Source organism: Anguilla rostrata, chromosome 11 (genome assembly GCF_018555375.3).
Source record: "Anguilla rostrata isolate EN2019 chromosome 11, ASM1855537v3, whole genome shotgun sequence".
NCBI classification, from domain to species: Eukaryota; Metazoa; Chordata; class Actinopteri; order Anguilliformes; family Anguillidae; genus Anguilla; species Anguilla rostrata.
In genome coordinates, this window is record NC_057943.1 from 21,323,422 (window position 1) to 21,345,481 (window position 22,060).

The 22,060-nt window shown below is 39.1% G+C and overlaps 1 protein-coding gene across 1 annotated transcript; it reads left to right on the top strand.

The window, feature by feature from the left end:
- The first annotated feature begins 1,721 nt into the window (after positions 1 to 1,721).
- On the top strand, positions 1,722 to 21,919 carry LOC135234277 (leucine-rich repeat neuronal protein 1). Its single transcript, XM_064298721.1, has 2 exons — positions 1,722 to 2,089; positions 18,694 to 21,919. Exon 2 carries the CDS (start codon positions 18,950 to 18,952, stop codon positions 21,104 to 21,106), a length of 2,157 nt encoding a protein of 718 aa, XP_064154791.1. The 5' UTR covers positions 1,722 to 2,089; positions 18,694 to 18,949; the 3' UTR covers positions 21,107 to 21,919.
- Positions 21,920 to 22,060: the final 141 nt, after the last annotated feature.

Here is a 22,060-nt window from a genome sequence, read left to right on the forward strand (position 1 = left end):
TGTGAACACTTCAACTTCACATTTAAGTGCTGATTGTCCTAAATGTGTTACTACAAATATCTTATTTGAAAACATATGATTTCTGTTCCTAAAATATATATTTTTTTACAAAATTAAAACATCTCAGATTTTTTTCTGTCTTCCAATCCTTTAAACAGTTTTACATACTAACACAATGCCTCGTGCAGCCAAATGGAGAAGACTTGGGGAATACCTGGAATGGGATAAGAGGGCATAAGTTGTGATTTAGATATTCAGCCATAAGACATTTTCAACATTTCTGCAATAATCAGAAAATGCAACACATCATTTCATCTCCCACATTTCTACAAAAATTGGAAGAGGTACATCTTATTTCAGAGAGCAACACTTCACATCAGATATGTCAGTCAAGCATGTGCTTTTTTTGTTGCAGATTTTGAAATATTGCTGATTTGTTTGCAGCTTTATCACACTGAGGAGGTGAACTGATAACCACTTCCAATCATGTGCAGAAAATAACTTCTTAATTGAGCTGCAGCTAGAATGATTGACTTAGTTGAGCATTTCAGTATCAACCACACAAGCAAGCCCAGAATCATTTTTCTTGCTGGTTGTCTGCTGCAGCCCTATTGGTTTCCCTTGTAAACTAAAGCAGGTACTGTCCAGACCAAGAGGCTGGGAGTGCAACAGTCATGCTGTGTCAGAGCCATCTCACATACCTGTACCTGTTCTACTCTTCATTAAAATATCAGGTTCCTGTTAAGACAGCTTTTCTTCCTTCAGTAACAGTACATTGCATGCAGGGATAATGCCCAGACTATCTTTGTACATACAGTAGGGTAAGAATTGTCTCGATGACAGTTACACCACAGCAGGGCGAAAGTATTCGTCAGTAAACTCGTCCAATTAAGTGCGAGCCATCAGATGCCTGAGAGTAATTATTTTGATTTATGGTTTTTATATCACATTTTTAAAAACACAGAACATGAACATTTTGTTCTGAGGTGCCTCTTTTTTCACATACTGTACTTCACACACAGGCACATTTTATAAATTTGATTATATATAAACAATTCAACATTTTATAAAAAACTATTGTTTTACAAATTATTGTAGTTATTCTTAATTTTTTAAAATATCAAATTATTTATTCCCAAATAATCTATATTATGCAATCTACATATATGCCTATATAGTGTCAGATATTTTGATGAAGTTGAATTTTCTATTGAGTCTCATCCATACGAGTATAAGTTGGCTGTAGTATTAAACAAATAGTCATTTGGATAATGTACAAAATGAAATGATTTTCATAAAGGAGTGCTCTATTGATAGGTGTGAGGACTAAACTTTTTATGTAGACTACAATATTATGTGACTGGATTAAATCAGAAACTGCTGATCACAAAAAGTTCACATTCCAGGTTTTGCATAGTTGTCAATAGAGTTGGCAAAACACTGTAAACTCTGACTTATTGATGAGAGCAACCAAATTAAAAAAAAAAAAAAAGTACAGGCACAGAATCCCTTCGGGGTATTAACCGTTCCCACAAAATTATCCCCAACCCCAACCCCCTCGCGATTCCTCATCAGTCCGTCCTTATATCCCATTGCCTTTGTTTCCATCACAAACTCCGAACAGATGGTGCCTTCCTTACCCACGATTGACAGGCACTAGCTTGCAACCAATCGCGTGCCTGGAATCAGCTGACTCGCCTGGACAGCGCCAGGTGCTCCCTTCATATTTTGTGAACTCCGCGGCGCTGCACAAGCTGAAGCATTTCATACAGCCGCTGGTATTCAGTGGGCGGATTGCCGGTGGCGAGATAGGATTTCTTCAACTGGCGGTCCACTCTCACTGGGTTTACGTACCTCAGATGCACGGTCAAATTCTACCAATACGTTTGTGAATGTAAACATATCTTTTTCTGGATTATTGTAATTCATAGGTATGTAATGTAGCCTACGTATCATCGTTTCATTGTGCTATCAGCAATTGAGCAAAGGTTCAATTTCTTCCTGCGCACCGCATCTTCCACCAAACCTATCAAGTGTGGAGGAGCACTTATCGATGCTACTGTGAAGAGAAGGTTGTCATGCTAACAAGGTGAGCAGCATATAGGCTACCCCTCTACTATTTGGTATCAGTAAATTGACTGCTTTGCAATTAATACATTTGTTAGCCAACTATCTAGTACTAGTGAATCTAATAGTGCATTTTTTTTGTTCTGGAAAATATATAGTTTTAGTATAATCCTACTCGGATTTCGTCAATCAAACTGTTTTAAACTGCAGTGCATTAAGCTATTTAAACGCGATTTCAGAATGCAAGGATGCAACTGTTTCCTCCACTTGGACTTTATGCTTACTACTTGACTGCAGTATATCTGTTGAGTAATGCACATGCTTCGCCCTGTGTTGGGTTGTCACCCTCGCAGTGAACATAGCTAAAATAAAATGCGGCTGTGTTTGAAGAAAGGTGTTGTTTATTTCGTATCTCATTTGGTGTAGAAGATCTTTGAAAACATCTTTATTTTTTGCCTCGACTTAACGGCATTTATATGTGATAGTTCATAATCGTCGCGATTACTGTTTTCTCTAGCTGAGCGTTGCTAGCTTCGGGTATTTCGGAAGGACGGAGTAGAACAATGTACTACTAGGTAAGCAAGGGCAATATGATGCGCATTCATGTCTTCAGTCTTTGGTCTGTCACCAATTTCATCCTTTCCCTGTTGCCTTTTTAATTTATTGACCATAACCTGCAAAACATTGAATAATGAAACGGCAATATATTTGAGCTCACCATACCCGCAGACGTGTTATGTCTGCACAGTTGTGTCAGTCCTGTGCCTTATATTCCCACGCGATCGTTTTATGCGCAGTGTACGTTTTGACAATGACATTATGACATATTCCTGACACTAAACGTCAATTTTTCTTCCCCCAGAAGTAACACTAATATTACAGATTTGTTAGACATATCGAAGTGTACTGTGGCGATCTGTGAATGGAATTTGTTGAAACCACCAAACGCACCTTTGAACAAATACGCGAAGTTCAAAATAGGTCGCTGATATTTGCTACTTTGCTTCAGATATGGAAATGATTTTGGTTGTGGAAATAGATACAGTATCGATATGTAACACTGCTGATGTCTTTATCAGTTTACATTTAAAAGAATAAATAGAATTAAGCTATTGAATATTTTAAAAGTACAAACGTACAAACTTTGATTCGCTATAGTGATATGACTTGATGCTGCAGAGACCACAGATGAAGCAAGCATAGTCCGTGCGCGGTTCTACCACGTCCATGTGCGTATTGTGTGACCAGATAAAATCCGATTTGCATTAAACTGTGCAATCGTCCTGCCAGATGTCTCAACCCCTCCATTCATTCGAAGGAATTCGAACAGACAAAGAGTTTACGAAGAAAGAAACAAGACAATAGTTCAGAAGTGAGAAGAAAAAAGTGGGGGACATAGGGTGGGGTGTGGGAGAGAATGAGCCGCATTGTTTTGGGTCACCTATAGTTTCCCGTCCCTGTTTTTGCAGCTGTTGCGCATGAAGCTCAGGGAAGAGGAAGCCACCTGTGTTGTTTCGTGCAAGATTTTTTTTTGCCGTTCATTAAATTAAATTGTTTGAATATTGTCATGGGCACATTTTTCTGTGCAACATCAGGGTCATGAACTTCAACAAGTTGCCAAAGCCTCATGTTGTGGTCATAAAGTGCAGTGATAGTTGGGAAACTGGACATTTGGGCAGAACGTTGTCTGTCGTAGTTCTTGATTGGTTTTGTCCGATGGATAATATTTTTTAATATAATTTACCTTGAGGATACACACAAAACCTAAAAGTAATGTAACTGAGTTCTGGATTCATCTTTGTTGAATAATGAAATCCTTATTTGTTTCATATGTTATAATCAGCAATTCAGTCACCCCACTTGCAATATTCAGAGATAACTAGTATGATAATTAGTTATTTGGCAATAAAATGAAGTAAACATAGATGAAGCCAAGGTGCCTAGGTGACACCTTACATGTGCATGCTTGAAGAATAAAAGCTGATGTTGTATATTTATCAGTGTGTTCCAAACTTGGCTGGAACATCTGTTCATTATGCTGCAGGGCAGAGATTTTCTTCAGAAACTGTGTGAATGGTGACAAAGACAAATTAAACTCTCAAGACTGACAATGTAGTGGGGGGAGGGACAGAAACATTGCAAGATGGTGCTTGGTCCAGAGGTCTGGCTTTGTGTTCCTTTGGTTCTCAAGACACCCTCCAGCTTTTAAATCTGGAGTCATGATTAAACTTTAGGACCAAGACTAACCTTACATTGAGTGTGTATGTATATATGTATGGAAAGCAGAGCTTCAGTTCTGCCTCCTGTTGTTTTCTCACAGAAGTGTCAGTACAAGCACGTCACTCTCTTGTTCAGCTAATTCCAAACTGATAACCTGTAAAATAAACTGTATTGTGTTGATAGTGTGTGAGGCATGTCACAGGTCATCAAGAAGTACCCAGGCCATTGTGAAGATGGTACCATCAGACCTCAAATGGCAAGTAGGAACACTGTGGTCGTGCTAATGTTGCACTTTGCTTGTCTTGTCCCCATGCCATATATCACCAGAATAACATACAGACCAGATACATCAGATCTGTACGGCAGTTTGGCAATAGATTGCATCATGGCAGATGCTGAATTTCATGTTAAACGGAATGTTTTACTGTCAGTGTGCCTTGTCGTTATGCTCTTGCTTCTTTTGAATGTTTATATTGGCAATCATGTGGCTTTTTTGGAATTTTCTGGGATTCTATAAAAACATTTGGCGAAAACAGTGCATTGGCAAAAAGCAATATGCTTTATACTTCAATAAACCATAACTTTTTAAAAAGTACTTAAGACAACATTATTTGTATTTTGTTCTAATATATATAACATTAAAAAAAAATGTACCAGCCCACCTGTGCGACTACCTTAAGTGCTCTCCAGTAGCATTGAACATAATTACAGGGATCATTGAAGTACAAGCTAGCATATGTTCTGTTGATTTATTTATTTATTTTAGAGCCACTCTGACAAAAAATACCTGCAAAAAGGAAAATATAAATCCCAAGATGAAATAGAAGTCAATATTGCTGCCACAGTTGCAGCTGTCACTAAAAGCACTCATGTTTTACAAACACATGGAGCTTCAAAGGAATATTTTATGCACAGTAGACTACTAAAACAAAGCCTCTTTTTTATTGAATTCTTTTCAAGCCACATTTCTGTATTGGTGAAAAATAGTTTAGAAGTATTTTTTTATTCTATTTTAGATAAAAAGATTTTTTCGACCAGACAGGGTCTCTGAGAAGACACAGGCTTTGATACTCTTTAGCAAGTCAAACCCTCTGAATGAATGAGTGCATTCAATTCCACTTCTAGATTTTGCACCTTTGACTCTGTGTGCCAGCAGAATGAAAGATCTCCTTGATGCACAGGAACACCCCTGCATACTAATGGATGAGGAATAGGGTGTCACTCAGTCAGATCTGGTGTGCATGCTCCCTCTCAATCTCTGTCAGTCTGCTACAAAAGCTGACAAGTTTCACAACCACTGCATTACTCTGTGTGTCAGATGTGTTTTGAATGTCAAATTGTTTTGTAGTGATTATTTGTTGGGCATCTCTCCCAAAAATAAATGTATTATTATGTGCCCTATATGTACAGTGTACACATTGTTGAATAAGTGTCTTTTTGTTTTGTGTGTGCATCAGTTAAGGGCAATATTTTAAAAAGTGGAATGTGATTATTAAGTAGTTTAACAACAAAACAACATGTAACCATTGAATCCGTGAAATTACTTGTTTTTTAGGATGAGTTGCTTTGACCAAAATCATTCATCGCTTATCATTATTTTTGGCAACTCAGTTATGAAGCATAATTTTATATTTTATTGTTTAAAAAAACCCTGAAATCCTGAAAACCACATAAAAGCTTGATGGACATGCCAAAAGCATAAATTATGTTAATGAAGAAATTGTCAAAAAAAAAGTTACCCGCTGTGCAACGACAGCCATTTGTTGCTGTGAAATTACAGCCTTGGGTGTTTATTATCAAGAAAGCTTTGACTCCCTGTAATTTGGCTGTATATCAACACAGCTCCTCAACTCAACTCCTCATGACAGGTTGTGGGAAGTCTGATCTAATGTTAACATTGAGGGGTTGGTCTTTATTTACATTTGTTTATACTTTGGGAAAAATCAGCCTGTGAGATAGAATAGGAGAAGCACACTGTGTGCACAGGGCATGGACTGGTGCTGGAAAGGATGCACTAGGAATGTGGCCCTTGTTTACACCCATTATCCCACCCTAACAGACAAGGGGTCTACACAGCTGTCCCCTCATTTGGGTATGAAACAGGCGCACCAGTGGTGTAGCCCGTCTCCAAGGCAACCAGATGAATGCAAGCCTGTTGAGCAGTTCCAGACGCAGGAACACTGCTGACAATTTATACCAAGAGAAAGGACTAAACGATAGTGGTCAAATGAATTATACTTCACAAAATGTGCTGTTATGTATCAATTAAACCAAATTTCCTTGTTGTGGTACGCATTTGCCAGCCCATTCTTTTTTAATTTTCTAGAGATCAGGGCAAGGTTATGTTTCACAAATGTAAAACCTAATATTCTTCTCATTACAGGCAGTAATAGCCTATTTCACCGAAACATATCTCTAGTTCAGTTATAGAATATGTCAGCTCAAAAAAGTGGACAATACCTGTACAATACTTTATGTTGGATGCAATCTTAATGCAAAATTTTAAAAGTAATAAATATGCTAAAATCAATTTCAAAATTCTGGCCTCTGCAGTTACGACTAAAATAAATATGAAGAGATTTCTCTGAAAGGAATTTAGGAAGACATAAATGTTGAGGAAAGATTAACCTCTCTCAGAAACAAAATTTCGTTGAAAGATTGTTGTAAGCGGCTAATTTATTGGCATAGTTAACTTCCACTAGTGCTTTAGTGATGTCACACTGGTCTGTGAACATTGTTAGACAGGTCTCCTCGCTATTGCTCATGTTAAATGAATGCACTTATTCTTCTCTCATATTGTCATTAAGTGTCTGCTGAATGAATTTAATGTAATTTGATGCTAAAAGTACAATACGGAAGAAATTCATAAAAAGGGGATTCCTTTCCTAAAAATCAGAGGGTGAAATATACTTTTGATTCTGTACCAGTTTGTTTTATAGGACAAGAAAAATGTTCACAATAGCACCTTAATCTGTATGTACTGTTAGTACAACAAAATAATTACTATAATGGTATAATAAAAGTACTGTTTAATTTGCACTTATTATGCAACTATTGCATTTCTTAGTATTTATTTTTCATGGAGGCACGCCACCTTCATTATTAGATTTATTTGATAATAACAGGGCTAATATTCTTACAGAAGTTTATGTTAGCTAGATAAATAGATCATTTGCAGTATCCATCAGAATTGAATTATAATCGACAGCTTTTATTCAGTGGACATATGCAAAACCAAACATTATGTCCTCAGCTGGGAAAATGAGAGAACTAGTGCCTGCCAAATTGAATATTAATTTAAGCTGACTTTTTACGAGACAAGCTAATCCTTGGGTGTTTGGATACACTGTGTATCCAGCTGAAATGCATACAGTGCAATATGGTAAGCTAGTCTGCCTGTCAAAACCTAGTACTGTAGTTTGTAAGCTATGGGGCATGATAGCTCAACAGTTCACATATTAACTGAAATGCTTCACTTTGAATAGTTGGCTTCAATGATTTGACATCGACTGTCATTTGATTTAATTCCACTCAGTATTTAATTTCTCTTGATATATTTTTTTAAATAAATAGAAGTCTGTGACTTCAATGAGAATCAAGGTTCAAATTTTCATCAGTGATAACATCATTACTGTACTTGCCCAAAAAAGTTCCTTACTGGGTACTTACTCATATATTAATGAATATGCTTATTGATGTTTATCACTTTGAACCAACTGAGAGAGCCTGATTGGGGAAGGCTGCAATTACTGAGCATCACTAATTCTGATCACATTAAAATCTCAGGCAGTCATATCCCTGTGAAAATGACTGGAGTAGGTTAGGGTATCCCTATATTCAACAATTATGAACAAGCATTTGTGATTTCATTTTGACCTGGTTCTGACCTCCCTTAGCACCACAGTATCTCGTCCTGTTGTTGATATAAGCTATGAAGACTTCCTCAGAATATAAGCTGTAGGGTTTGGTGTGGTGTGTGGATCACCAGGGAGAGTCCTCGTTCTGCTCAGAGTGTTCCAAGTCCAGCCCCTGGGCTCTGCTTAGGCACAGCGCGATCTCACCCTCCCTCACCTTGGGGCAGGGACCTGGATATTGTTTATTCCACTCTGTCACGTCTTAAGGTGACTTATACACATTTCAGTAGCACTTCTTCTGACTAGATACACTCAGTCATAAAAAGACTTTATTCAAAGAAGAATAAATCATTCAGCATTATTTCCCTACCAATACAAGTGGCTATAGATCACATTTATTTCACTTTCGTTTGGATGGGCTGCAAGCACAATAAACACTAAAATATGAAAGAAACCCACTTTTACTGTGATAGCAATCAAGTTCTCTATTGAATGGCACAGTTGTGCTTCAAACAAAGGCTCAGATTTACAAGCAAAAGATTTGCAGTTTAGCTTACATCAGTCTTGGAATCAGATAACAGTTCTGCCTGCTCACTGCTCACACATGATGACAAAACACGATTCTGAATGCTTCTAGCATCAATAAACTGTAGCATTCACTGAATTTTACCTGCTTACGCCGTGATAAAAATATACGGTATGCATTTAGGAATCAATTTCATTCAGTGCTTCTTGTGTATTTTTGAATGACATTGTGCCCCATCGTGTCTGTATTCAGTTATGGGGCCTTTGCCTGCAGTATGAACAATATTATACAAAAGACTGCCCAATTCAATTTAAATGCTGGAGTCACGTCATCATGTTCTGTACTTTATAGTCAAATTCATTTTGTTTGCAAGTTTTTACTTACGGATGTTACTGCAAATAGCTTAAACCTGTGAGTTATATATTTCGATACAGAATTTTGACATGCTGTAACCTACTAAGCTTAATGCGGTTCTGTATGGAGGGTGAAGGAAGTGGGTGATGAAAGAGAACAGGGACTAGTACTGCGCTCCCCTGTCACTCTCCCCCATCTCCTACTAATGAACTGCCAGCCCCCACTGCCACCAACTCCTTCAGACTTCTCTTTACCTGCTCCCTTTAGCCATACAGAAATGTACTCTGTCAGTGCCCTTTCATCGTGGCCCTCTGTGTTTTTGTGCTTGCCCTCATAAGCGTAACCCATTCTGCCTCCTTAGGAACCTTCCTGCACCAGCTTTAATAAGCAGGAGCCCTGGGGAAAGATTACATCATCTGTGTTTACCTGCAGCTCTGTGCTGTGTTTGTGAAATTCACGGGTGAAGTGTGATGCATGCTGAGGTGGTTGAAGCCAACCATATTGCACATTATTGTACATGGTTTGTAGGTAACAGTGCATTGGGGATGTCCTTACTTCCTAATTCCTGAGTTTTACACTTTTCTTTATCATGCGTTACATGATATGTGTATGTGTACATGATATGTGTACATGTATGTGTGATATGTGTATATGTGTAGGGCCCAGTTTAGTCTGTCACACTGACACGTGGTGTTTATCTATGAATCCATTACATATAGTCATTATTGCTGATGACATTCCAGAAAGCACCTAACTGTGTTAGACAAAGGAAAATGCCTTTTTTACTGATTTCTGTTGGCACTGTAATGCCAGACTGGGAAGTGTCCAAGTTCAGGTCATTCCTCGTATACTTTAGATTCAGTGAAAGAATTTAATCATCGTCACCTCTCGTTGTTTGGATTGCCTGCATTTAACCTAGATTGGAAACATAAATGCTTAAAAGGACATGAGGTATAGTTTATGCTGCTCCAGAACTATTAGCCCACTGAAAAATGAACTGCCTGTTGACAATTTTTATGACATGAATGTTTGCCATGAATGACGCCACACTAATTGTGGCTAGTGACACTGGGATATTTCTGTAGATTTCATTCTGAACTAACATAAGGATAATGCTAGTGCCTGGAGTAGCATACATTTTCCCGACCCATTCACTTGGATTTGATGCCAGTTCACATTAACTTAATGATGTCCTGTGCATAGCAATCATTCAATCTGAATGTGCTACTGTATCTCTTCTGACAAACTAGGCTAGAATTCATGGGAATTACCTTCGATAACATTGGTACAATAGGTATATTTTTTCCTTTTCCCAAAAAGCATTGCTTGGAAAGCATTTATGTAGTGCTATGTTTTATTGTCAGCTTCAGTGTGTCAGAGGCTGAAGTCAGAGATATCCCGTGTGATGAGGGTTAAGCTCAGGATAAGAGTTTTTCCAGAGGAAAGCCCTGGTTTGTTATGAACCTCCGTGTGGTTACCAGGAGCTGTGAGGCCTTAGTGAGAGGATTCTGTGAAGTGTCAGACAGTAAATATAACCGCAGATGACTGCTGCGAAGAAAGTCTTGAATGGTATTAATGTTACAGCTAAATATTTTGTTTGTTTTCACCCACGCTTTGGCCATAAGGCTCACCATGCGTGCCATTTTTACAAATGCTTAACACCACATATGGGTGGCTACCTCTCCCAGATTTACATGAAAATTGTGAAGCTTTGGCTTAGATAACTGTCTGATGCCAGATGTATTTTTGAATGGAGGAAAATATGCATAAAATTTGAAATGAAGAGTACAGTAAGACTACATGAAATGGCCTGACTCAGTGAGTCAGGGATGTAAAATACATTTATTAATTTATAGTATACAGTACTATGTTATAGTCTGTTTTTATAAGGTCAGCCATACTGTCTCCATCCAGTTGCTGGAGTATGCATAGTTCAGGATTCACCTGAGAGACTTAAAATGATAAATTGTAAGAGATAAATGGTAAATTATAACTGCTACCTTTTACGAATGTATAAACCATGCTTGCCTTTGCATGCAAGCAACTCATTTTCTGAACAGTGAATTTTCTGCACTGGCTGAGCAATTATAGGGCACTGTATATTGTTATTACCATTTTTATCCCTTTGCATAGACTGCCCATTAGCATGTGCTCATAATCTATTCATAGTTCATGAAAGGCTATCTAAAAAAGCCCTCCCACTTCCAGCACTCATAACGTAAATCATTGAGAATGCTGCATTATTGCTCAGCAATTATTTAGCTGCTGGTTTGCCCACTGAAGAGCGATTTTATGCTCCTTTCCTTTGGGCATATATGAAGGCCATATTGTGGCTTGCGCAAGGTACCCCACTGGGATAATGGTCAAGCAGGATGCGGTGGTGGAACCGGAGAGCCCGTTTTCCACCCCAAACTGACAGTTTGCAGCGTCCGAACACCAGGTGTTTGAGTTTTATGGCCTAGCATGAACACAGCGATTTGCTCTGCCGTCAGGTTTGATTAAAGAGCTGCGGGGAGATCTGGGGTGAGCAGCCGCGGTGACCGGGAGGCCGGCAGCGACCCACTGCTTCCCGGAGACATGCGCAGAGGTGAAAAAAGAACAGGCTAATATCCACTGCAGCGAATAGGCACAAAGCAGCGTTAAGAAGATATATTTCTGATAAATTAGGGTGTGTGAGACTGAGGAGGAAATTTGGCTTTTATCCTGGTTGATTTATTGCATTGCAGTTCATTTTGCATGCATATCCCTTTCGGGAACTCAGCCAATGTTTTTGTTGCGTTGGATTCTCTGTGTTGCTTGCTTTTCCTGTGCTACAGCCTGTGTTTATGTTGGGGTTGTGTTATGTGAAGTTTTGTGAAGTATGAAGCAATCAGTTTGTAAGCATCTCACGTTGCTCTTCTGATGCAAACTCCTGTCTTGGAGGTCAAAGTTCCCTGGGAGAGACCTGGTGGACTGTACAGTGGATGCCTTAAAAGCTTTGTAGCATTTACAATACCTCATTCTTTGATTACATAGTGCAGATTTCTTTCATACCACACAACGCTCTGCCTCATTTCCAGTCATTAACTTGTACATTTGTCCACAGAAGCAATCAAACTATCTTTACAGTGGAGAAATAAATCCCTTGCCATGTTTACATCTAGTGATGGAATTTAACTTTTTTCCTGGGCATGGTGGATAGCACGTTTCATATTAAACCATAGATCCTGATGTTAGTTTGCAGTTTTAAGAGTTTGGTTAATCCGTTGCTTACAATACACAATTCCGAGTTGAAATTAAAATCAGTGGAATTTAATCCCTCTTAATGCATGTTGCTTTGTTGTTATTTAAGAGTGAAATCTGAGATTAACCTTAATAGGGGGAAATGAGCACTAAAAACCTATTGATATGGATAAAATAGAGCTGGGCTGAGTCTGAGCACATTGACACATGGCCACCAGTTTCAAAGTGCAAAAGGAAAACATTTGTATTTTATTCTCTGATTGAGTTTTTGATGCATCAGTGTATCGCTGAGTTGATTTTTTCTTAATGCATTTGATAATGCCTGTGAAAGGCATGTATCTCACATTGCTCCACTTTGTCATGCTATACAGTATTTTATAATATCGTAATCCACGTCTACCATATATAAAGCACATAAATGAAAAATAACTTGAAGAACTGAAAAAAAAAAAAACTACAGATGTTTAAACCTTGTTTTCGAAAGACTTTGATTGTTACTGATTCATATTTAGTGTTTCAGAGAACACTACTTTCATAACCAGACATATTTTAAAATATAAAAACAAGACTGAACCTTATATGCTGTAATATAGTTTATACTGTGATATATGGAAACACACATGGCTGCCATTTGGTACAGTTGTGGTTTGAGTCCTGGACTGTTGGTTTGGGACAAAGGTGTTATATACGTTCAGAAATAACAGTACATATTTCTAAATATACCCTGGAAGGTACAATAAAGCTATTTGGGTATTAATAAGTACATTTTGCTAGTAAAAAGGTACAAATGAATTATTAAACCCATGGCCAGGTAGGTACCACTTCAGTGACAAGCCTACCCTTTTCTTTGGCAATTCATTTGGCAAGACATTTTTTACTGAGAGTGTACCCATAATCCTGGTATTTTACCCCATTTACCTCAGGCACTCCAGTAGAAGTACAAGTGAAAAGTAACCACAAGGGAGAGAGAGAAAGAGAATGAGATGGTCTAGCATTTTGCAGTCTCCTGATCAGAACTAACACATCCATCTTTTTTATATTTGGAGTGTCTATAAATAACAGCTGCAGGTAAGCAGTGAAAGTGGAGGAACTGTCAATCAAACCCTGCTGCTATTCTTTGTTATGTTAAATTATGTAATGTATTGAGATGAATAGGTAACAGGAGAGAAATCAAACCACTGGTTTTATGTGTAGGCTATATTTTAGAATATTTATACTTACTTAAGGGGAGTAGACCTAAATGTTCTATTCTTGTCAGGGCAGGTTGGTACATAAATCACACCTAAATTTTCTGTAAATGGCTGAAACATATTTTTCAGTATATATCCTATGTCGGTGAAATACAATCATAATAGATACTGTATTAGGATTGATATGTGTTAGCATGACATTTTACTGACAGTTAAGGTCTTTTTTTTTTCACTGCAACTGAGGGTTAACCAATTATGAAATGCCTTTATGGCTGTCCCCAATTTAATCCCAGATCAGATTATTGGAGTACAGAAGAGGCTGTGGTTTTTTGCTGGTGTGGGCAGATTTTCCTGTAGTACGGAGGACAAAGTGTCCCATCAATGTACAGCAGCTAATGAAGCAGGAAGTGGTAATGACGTTTGATACTGAACATATATCTGTAATGCACTTGGCTGCTGAAGTCTTGATTACATTTAAACAGCCAAGGCAGTGAATAACGTTATGCATTGAAATAAAGCAAATGACTCATTTTGTTTTTCTTGCTCATGTTTTATGCTAATTTTATATCAATATTTCCCAGGTGTCTCCAATTTCATAGGAGCCACTGTGACCTGCATAACAATATCACAGCCTTAGCAGTGTTTTTACACCAAAAGAACTGTACGTCCTAAATATGTTCCTTGCGTCTTGTAATGTGTGACATGATATGCATTTTAGTGACGTGTTTTTTTGTTATTTTTTGTCTTTCTGGGAGTGTGTGCACCTAATCATTTTGAATAGTTGTGAAACTGTTGGGTACACATTCTATTCATAGATTCCTTGTGGTCATGAAGAAAATACTGCTGTTACAGAAAGTGTTCCATTACACACATGGAATGCATTCCAGTGATGATACTGTGGCATTATAGGTCATCTTGGTATTCAAAGCCTTGTTAGTACTGCCTCGTTTCTTGAATGGCATCTTAGTTTGATGGCAGGCGGTGGATGTTATATTCATCAGCTTGCCTTTGTGTTCCCTCAGCATCAATAGGTTGAATGTGCTCCTTCAGTGCGGAGAGCTCTGCAGCACTGATGTAGTCTGTAAATCAGTTCTGTTCTTTTTAAAAAGGGTATTCTAAATTTCAAGCATAAGACTATCTTTCGCCACCATAAGTTTCAGAACCAAGCTGCACACCCGCCTTTACAAAGCCAGAAAACAGGCAGATTTCTTTGCACCACCTATTAAAGTCCATGTTTCTCTTTGTGGGATATCCTGTCTGCAAGCATGGGACATATTTTGTACACCCCCCAGCTATTGCCATCATGGGACTTCCCCCTGATCTCATTTGAATTAAGTGACAATTACCAGCCACTCCAAAAAGAACTGGGGTTGGTACAGTCACAGCTGAGGGCCTCAAACTCCTAATTGATTTTTGTGAAGCTCATTAGAACCCTTATCTGTACAAACTGCAATGCCTTCCGTAATCATGTCTCACCGGTTTTCAATTCCTTGTTACAGATTTTAAATGTGTTTCCTTGTTGCCTGGTAGATTAGGCCTATCTGGCAATGTACTGTAAGTGCGCATAATGCATCACCTCTGGACTTCTCACTCATTCGACAATTAGAATATGTAAATTTGCCTCTATGATTGAGATGGGGAGGGAAAAAAATTCAATAAGCAGTTCATTTCTATACAAGTTTTTAGGATCCATTAAAAATTCCCCTGGTAATCAATGAGATTTATTGTGTTATACAATTAGAACACAAGTAAAAACCAGAAAACAGTGCTATGCAGAGGAGACATGAGGTACGTTATTCAACAGATCACCTTAAAGAGCTTGATTTGCCTTCCTTTTATGAAGCCTTGACAACTGAAAAGATATTGAAATTTATTATTTCTGTGCCCAAGCCAGTTTGTGAAGTTTTTGTCAAGTAAGGTTCATGTTCTTGCACTGAAACTTTTGCGAAACGAGGGGATGTTTATTACAAAAAACATGGCTTCTAGAACATGCTTTCATCCAGCAAACACACTCAAGTTAATAAACAGGCCAATGACTGGGTCACAGACGGTGGAGGTGTCAGGCTCTATTACAGAGACCAATGAAGGACTATTTTGGAGATTTTCTGCCCCTTGATACAGGTCTTAATGCACCTCTTCCCCCATGATGGGGCACACATGAACACCATCTGGCGCAGCAGCTGTACTTTCCAAAGCCCTGCTCATGTGTGGTTCTTCCCCAAAGAGTACTGGGTCTCCAGATCTACATGTCAGCACTTTTTTCCCCTCACACAGTAATTTTGATAACCCTAATTTATTACCATATTACTTGAGCTGATATTGATGGTGAGCGTGTGCAGTACAAGCAGACCAATGCCAGTGCAGTATGTCAAAGCTCTGTCATGGTTGCAGTTTTGTGCTTTCCCAGTCAGCCCAGGACTGCGTTACTCAATAACGCCTCTAATCCTTGACTTCATTTCAGGCTCTTTTCCACACCCCTGACCTATTGTCTTTAAAAAATTTCCCTGAAAATGTGAAGTTCATTTTCTTAATACAGCAGTACACATATTGAATTTTGTTTTATATTAAATCACGTGAAGATTAGAAGATGGGAGCTTCATAATTATCATAGTTTTCTTAATTTCTTTCTTAATTATCCCAAGGTTTTTAGAAAACAATATCATCAAATTTTACCAGATCAGCATTGAGTTTAATGCATAAAAATTTTTGGCTTGATCTCAGCTGTCTATCGGTAGTTGACAGCAGACCGAACCCTGTAGTTCCGACATCCCAGGCTACAGCCTGGTTTATGTCATTTTCCAAGAATGACAGTGTGATTTCAAAAATGTCAAAAATGTGTCAGAGTGGTGGGCGGCTATCGAGGATTAGCGGCGACGGTGGATGCCAAGGACGAAGTAGAGGTGGTTGGTTTCTATTGGCAGCTTATAAATTACAACCTGTAGTATACTTTTTACACAGTTATCCACTTGTAAAGCCTATTGCAAACTGTAGGCTATACATACCAGATTTTTGAAGCGTAGTCTATTTGTACTTAAAAATGCAATGCAGCCCCCATGTTGTAATGCAGTTAGAAAAACAAACTTGTATTTTTACAAATTACACAGGTATTTGAGTGTCATATCCTGCAAAAAGATAAGCAATAAATCACTGCTACCATTGGCAGTTATTTGTGGTGTTGAAAACATGGTGGTCAAAATTCAGAAATGGAATAGATTGTATGGATTTTAAAAAGAGACACGCTACAGGAGAAGGGCTGGGTTCTGGATTCTTTGATGCTGGATGAGAGAATAAGTGGTATTACTGGAGACAGATCAGGGCCTGGTATTATACAGTGATCAACCTCTGTGATTATAGAGGTTTTAGTAACCCAACTGTATTTGTCTTTACAATTGGGTTACTGACACCAATTTCAGATTGTATTCAGTGTAAGATAAAAGGCTGGAAAAGTTGTAGCTTTTTTCAAGGACAACTTGTGGCACCGGAAAATGTAAACATATGCTCTTTTTTTTGACGATGTGGCCTAAGTTTTTGCGTATTCTCTAAATCAAAACATTTCGCTGATGCAATGCAACAAAAATGAAAATGGCAGTGGATGAGGCTTTTCTTTTACCTGTTTAATAGTTTCAGGCAGCTTAAAAGCTCATTAAAAGACAGACAATGGAAATGAATTCCAATTTAATGCCACAGAAGCACAAAGTATTTGGGAGATTTTTTCTGCCCTGTCAGGCATGTCAAATTAGTCCCCAAAAATCAGCAGGCTCATTATAATTTAACTCTTAAGCATCACTCCTCCTCCCTTCTCTTCCTTGCTCTCCTGCTCCCAGGAAAGTCATAAACAAACCTTTTTGTCAGTCTGGTACAATCACTCAACCAGTTGGGTGTCCTAAATGCAACCTGGCACTGCACTGATCTCTACTTCATAACCAGGAACAACCATTGCAGTGATCGCGATAAACAGGAATACTTTGTTGTGTTGAAACAGAGAATTATTTTCTTTTAAATAAGAAATATTAGTATGCCTTGCATTTTTTATGTTCAGAATGTTCAGGATAGTTGCTTAATGTCTTCCATAAAGAATAGTGTGTTGGACATAAAACCAAAAGCTGTGGTTCTTAGTTGTTTAACCATTCCAGGCATTCTAGTTCGAGACAGAGAGAGAGAGAAAACAGTCGAAATTTTTATGCAGCACCAATATTTTACATCAGTTTATATCCAGCATGTTTTGGGTGTATAGCTCTTAGTATAATTGTGCCCTTCAGTCACACTCTTGAAAGACTGTGCTTAGGAACGCCCCATAAGCTTCAGTGAAAAATGTATTTTTATTATTTATAATTGGTATTTATAAATCACTGTCATCAAATTTTAGTCAGATTAAATTCCCCATTTATTTATTTAGTTTAGAAAATTATTTAATAGTGTATTGGAGTAAATTATTCATGTATAGTTTTTATCAATGTGTACATCTCCTGATGTATGTCTACATGTATGAAAGCCTTTGGACAAACATATGTCTAATGAAAAATATTAGCATAGTTGTTGTTTTTCCATGTTCGTAAACACATTCAAAATAGCTTTTTTCCCACTATAGGCCAATATTTTTTTACATTCATCCACATGTGGAGAACATACTGGTCCTCAAGGTTAAAAATAAACTGTTCTTTGAACTATTGTTTAATAATTCAGGACCTCACTAGTAGACCTATTCAAAACTCAGATTACTGAAGATCCTTCATCAAAATGAGTTTGAGTGGATGCAGATTAATTTGACTTTGAATAAATTTAAAATGATAAAGCTTCTAATGCATCTGCCATTTCACAAGCCTGTTGGATAATCTGAAATTTGATCTCTCTCCGATACATTTTGCATTTTGTGTGCATGATAATCAGTAGATTTAGCATTTTATTAAGTTAACCAGTGAGCGTGCATATACCAGTCTTTTTTTACTCACTCCTGTATGTTTTAGATTTAACTCCCATTGTTTGCATTTATTTTTCACCTTTACTTGAGCATTATATTTGAAATACAATATTTAGCTAAACAGATTTTTGCTCGCTCTCTCTCTCTCTCTCTCTCTCTCTCTCTCCGCTCCCTCCCTCTCTCTCTTTCCTCCCCCCCCCCTCTCTCTCTCTCTCTCTGTCTAATGTTGTTTCTTTGTCTGTATTGGAGTTTCATGTTTTGCATTACTGCCTGCCATAATTATGCATATATCTAGTGTGCCACTCTTGAATCTCTAATCTGATATGTATCTCGGTATTTCAGGTCCATTCCACAGTTGAGGCTGGAGTGAGGAGCATCACCTCTTGTTAAGCACATGAAAGAACAGCAGAAAGTGGAAAGACGACAGTGGATCATTACCTGATCTTCACACCCATTCACAGCCACTCTCCCACTGTGAAAGTGCTGTTCTGCTGTGGGAAATTACTAATGAGCACTTCTGGTTGATGACACTCTCATAGTCACTTTCAAGGTAATTGGCTACTGCCTCAACTTTGCGGATAGAAAGCAGACAGACAACATGACGAGCAGGATTTCCATCTCCTTTCTTCTGGGCCGGCTGTGTTTGGCGAGGCTGCTGCTTGCCCTGGCAGGACTGTCTTTAGGGTGCAGTGCTGAGTGTCCCCAGCTTTGCGTGTGTGAGATCCGGCCCTGGTTCACTCCTCAGTCCACCTACAGGGAGGCCACCACTGTGGACTGCAATGACCTGCGACTCACCCGCATCCCCAGCAACCTGTCCAGTGACACCCAGGTGCTCCTGCTACAGAGCAACTACATTGCCCATAGTAATGAGGAGCTGGAGCAGCTCTTCAACCTGACTGAGCTGGACCTGTCCCAGAACAACTTCAGCAATATCCGGGACGTGGGTCTTGTCAACATGTCCCAGCTCACCACACTGCACCTGGAGGAGAATCAGATCACTGAGATGCCTGACTACTGCCTGCAAGACCTTTCCAACCTGCAAGAGCTCTACATCAACCACAACCAGATCAGTTCCATCTCAGCTAATGCCTTCTCTGGACTGCGGAATCTGCTGCGGCTCCATCTCAACTCCAACAAGCTGAAGGTCATTGACAGCCGCTGGTTCGAGTCTACTCCCAACCTTGAGATCCTCATGATTGGGGAAAACCCAGTTATTGGAATTCTGGACTTAAATTTTAAGCCTCTTGTTAACCTAAGGAGCCTTGTATTGGCTGGAATGGATTTGACAGATGTTCCTGGGAGTGCGCTTGTGGGACTTGATAACTTGGAAAGCCTCTCCTTTTATGACAACAAGCTGGTCAGGGTCCCACATCTTGCCCTGCAGAAAGTTCCCAATTTAAAATTTTTGGATCTGAACAAAAACCCTGTGCACAAAATCCAGGAAGGGGACTTCAGGAACATGTTGCGGCTGAAAGAGCTAGGTGTCAACAACATGGCAGAATTAGTCTCAATTGATCGTTATGCACTTGACAACCTACCAGAACTGACTAAGCTGGAGGCTACCAACAACCCCAAGCTCTCTTACATCAACCGACAAGCCTTCCGGGACGTCCCATCTTTGGAGAGCCTCATGTTGAACAACAATGCACTGAATGCCCTTTATCAGAAGACAATGGAATCACTACCTAACCTGCGGGAGATCAGTATCCACAGCAACCCGCTACGCTGTGACTGTGTCATCCAGTGGATGAACTCCAACAAGACTAGCATTCGCTTCATGGAGCCCCTCTCCATGTTCTGTGCCATGCCGCCCGAGTTCAGAGGTCAGCATGTGAGGGAGGTTCTTCTGCAGGACTCCACCGAGCAGTGCCTACCCATGATCTCCCATGACACCTTCCCCAACCATCTCAACCTGGATATCGGCATGACCGTTAGCCTGGACTGCCGTGCTATGGCCGAGCCTGAACCTGAGATCTACTGGGTCACACCAATGGGGAACAAGATCACGGTGGACACCCTGTCTGACAAGTACCACCTGACTAGCGAGGGCACCCTACGTATCACACATGTGCAGGTGGAAGACTCGGGCCGGTACACTTGTGTGGCCCAAAACACAGAGGGTGCAGACACGCGAGTGTCCACCATCCGAGTCAATGGGACCTTATTGGATGGAGTTCAGGTCATGAAGATCTCTGTCAAGCAGATAGAATCCCACTCCATCCTCGTGTCCTGGAAAGTAAACTCCAATGTCATGACCTCAAACCTGAAATGGTCATCCGCAACCATGAAGATCGATAACCCTCACATTACCTACACTGCCAGGGTCCCAGTGGACGTTCATGAATACAACCTCACCCACCTGCAGCCCTCCACCGAGTATGAGGTGTGCCTCACCGTGTCAAACATCCACCAGCAGACACAGAAGTCCTGTGTCAATGTCACGACCAAGAATGCAGCCTTTGCTGTGGACCTCTCAGACCAAGGGACCAGCACTGCCCTGGCAGCTGTCATGGGAACAATGTTTGCCATTGTCAGCCTGGCCTCCATCACTGTTTACATTGCCAAGAGGTGGAAGAGGAAGAACTACCACCACTCCTTAAAGAAGTACATGCAGAAAACATCCTCCATCCCCCTGAATGAGCTCTACCCTCCTCTCATTAACCTGTGGGAGGCAGACACCGAGAAGGATAAAGAGGGATCATTGGAGAGCAAGCCTACACAAGTTGACACAACAAGAAGCTATTACATGTGGTAAAGTCCCAGAGACTTGGTTTCTCGGAGCACACAGACACACTTTTGCTTTTTTGTGCAAAAGTAAAGTTGCAAATTTTTTTGTATTTTCAGCTTTGCTATTTTTAGGCAGAGTGGTAATGGACAGGATTATATATTTTTAGTATAGCGTATCGCCTTTGTTCCTTTTCTTTGTTTTGGACACTCAAAATGGCAGCTTTATTTAGCTTCCAGGACATCTTAGTTGATGTGCTTTATTTTGTGATGCTCTTTTTGATTGCACAGCTTTGGTTACTGTCAAGGACTCCAGCTGGGTTCCAGGGTCAAAAGATGCAGAAGTCAGCACTTGCGTCTTTCTGTTTCTTTCATGGGACATATTCTTAGAGATTGCAATGTTTCTTTCAGTCTTTTGTAAAACAGTCTAACTGTTGTGCACTGAAACATTAACAAGTTTGTCAAAGGACTTCTATATATGAGCTGACAAAGGAGATTAGAGTTGATATATTGTCTACTGAATAACGTTAGCAATTGTATGGTAATGTTGTATCAACTATAATTTGAACTTTTTGGTTTTTAACCAAAACATTGTTTTTGATTTAGAAATTAGTTTGCAGATAAGTACTGTAAACAAGCAATAGAAGTATGAATGTTTGATAACCAACAGTTATTAGGTAAGTAGTCAACTAAGCTTTTTTTAAATTTTACTATTGCTTTTTTCCCATTTGCTAGGATCTGTTAATGACCACTTGAGTTTGTTGTAATTTCAACATGCAAAATATGTTATATAAGGAAGGGCAGACTAAAATAAATAACCATTTTGTTCTTTTTTATATAAGGATTTTCAGGTCTTGTGTCATTATTTTAACTGCAACATTAAGTTGATTATTAATGGAATTATAAAAAGGTAAACACATGACACTCATGGGCATTGCTTCTGAGTGATAATGACAATAAAACTGAATTTTATGCCCCATGGAAA

Excerpts from the sequence above, each read along its gene's own strand:
- LOC135234277 (XM_064298721.1), top strand. The coding sequence starts at position 18,950 with ATGACGAGCAGGATTTCCATCTCCTTTCTTCTGGGCCGGCTGTGTTTG.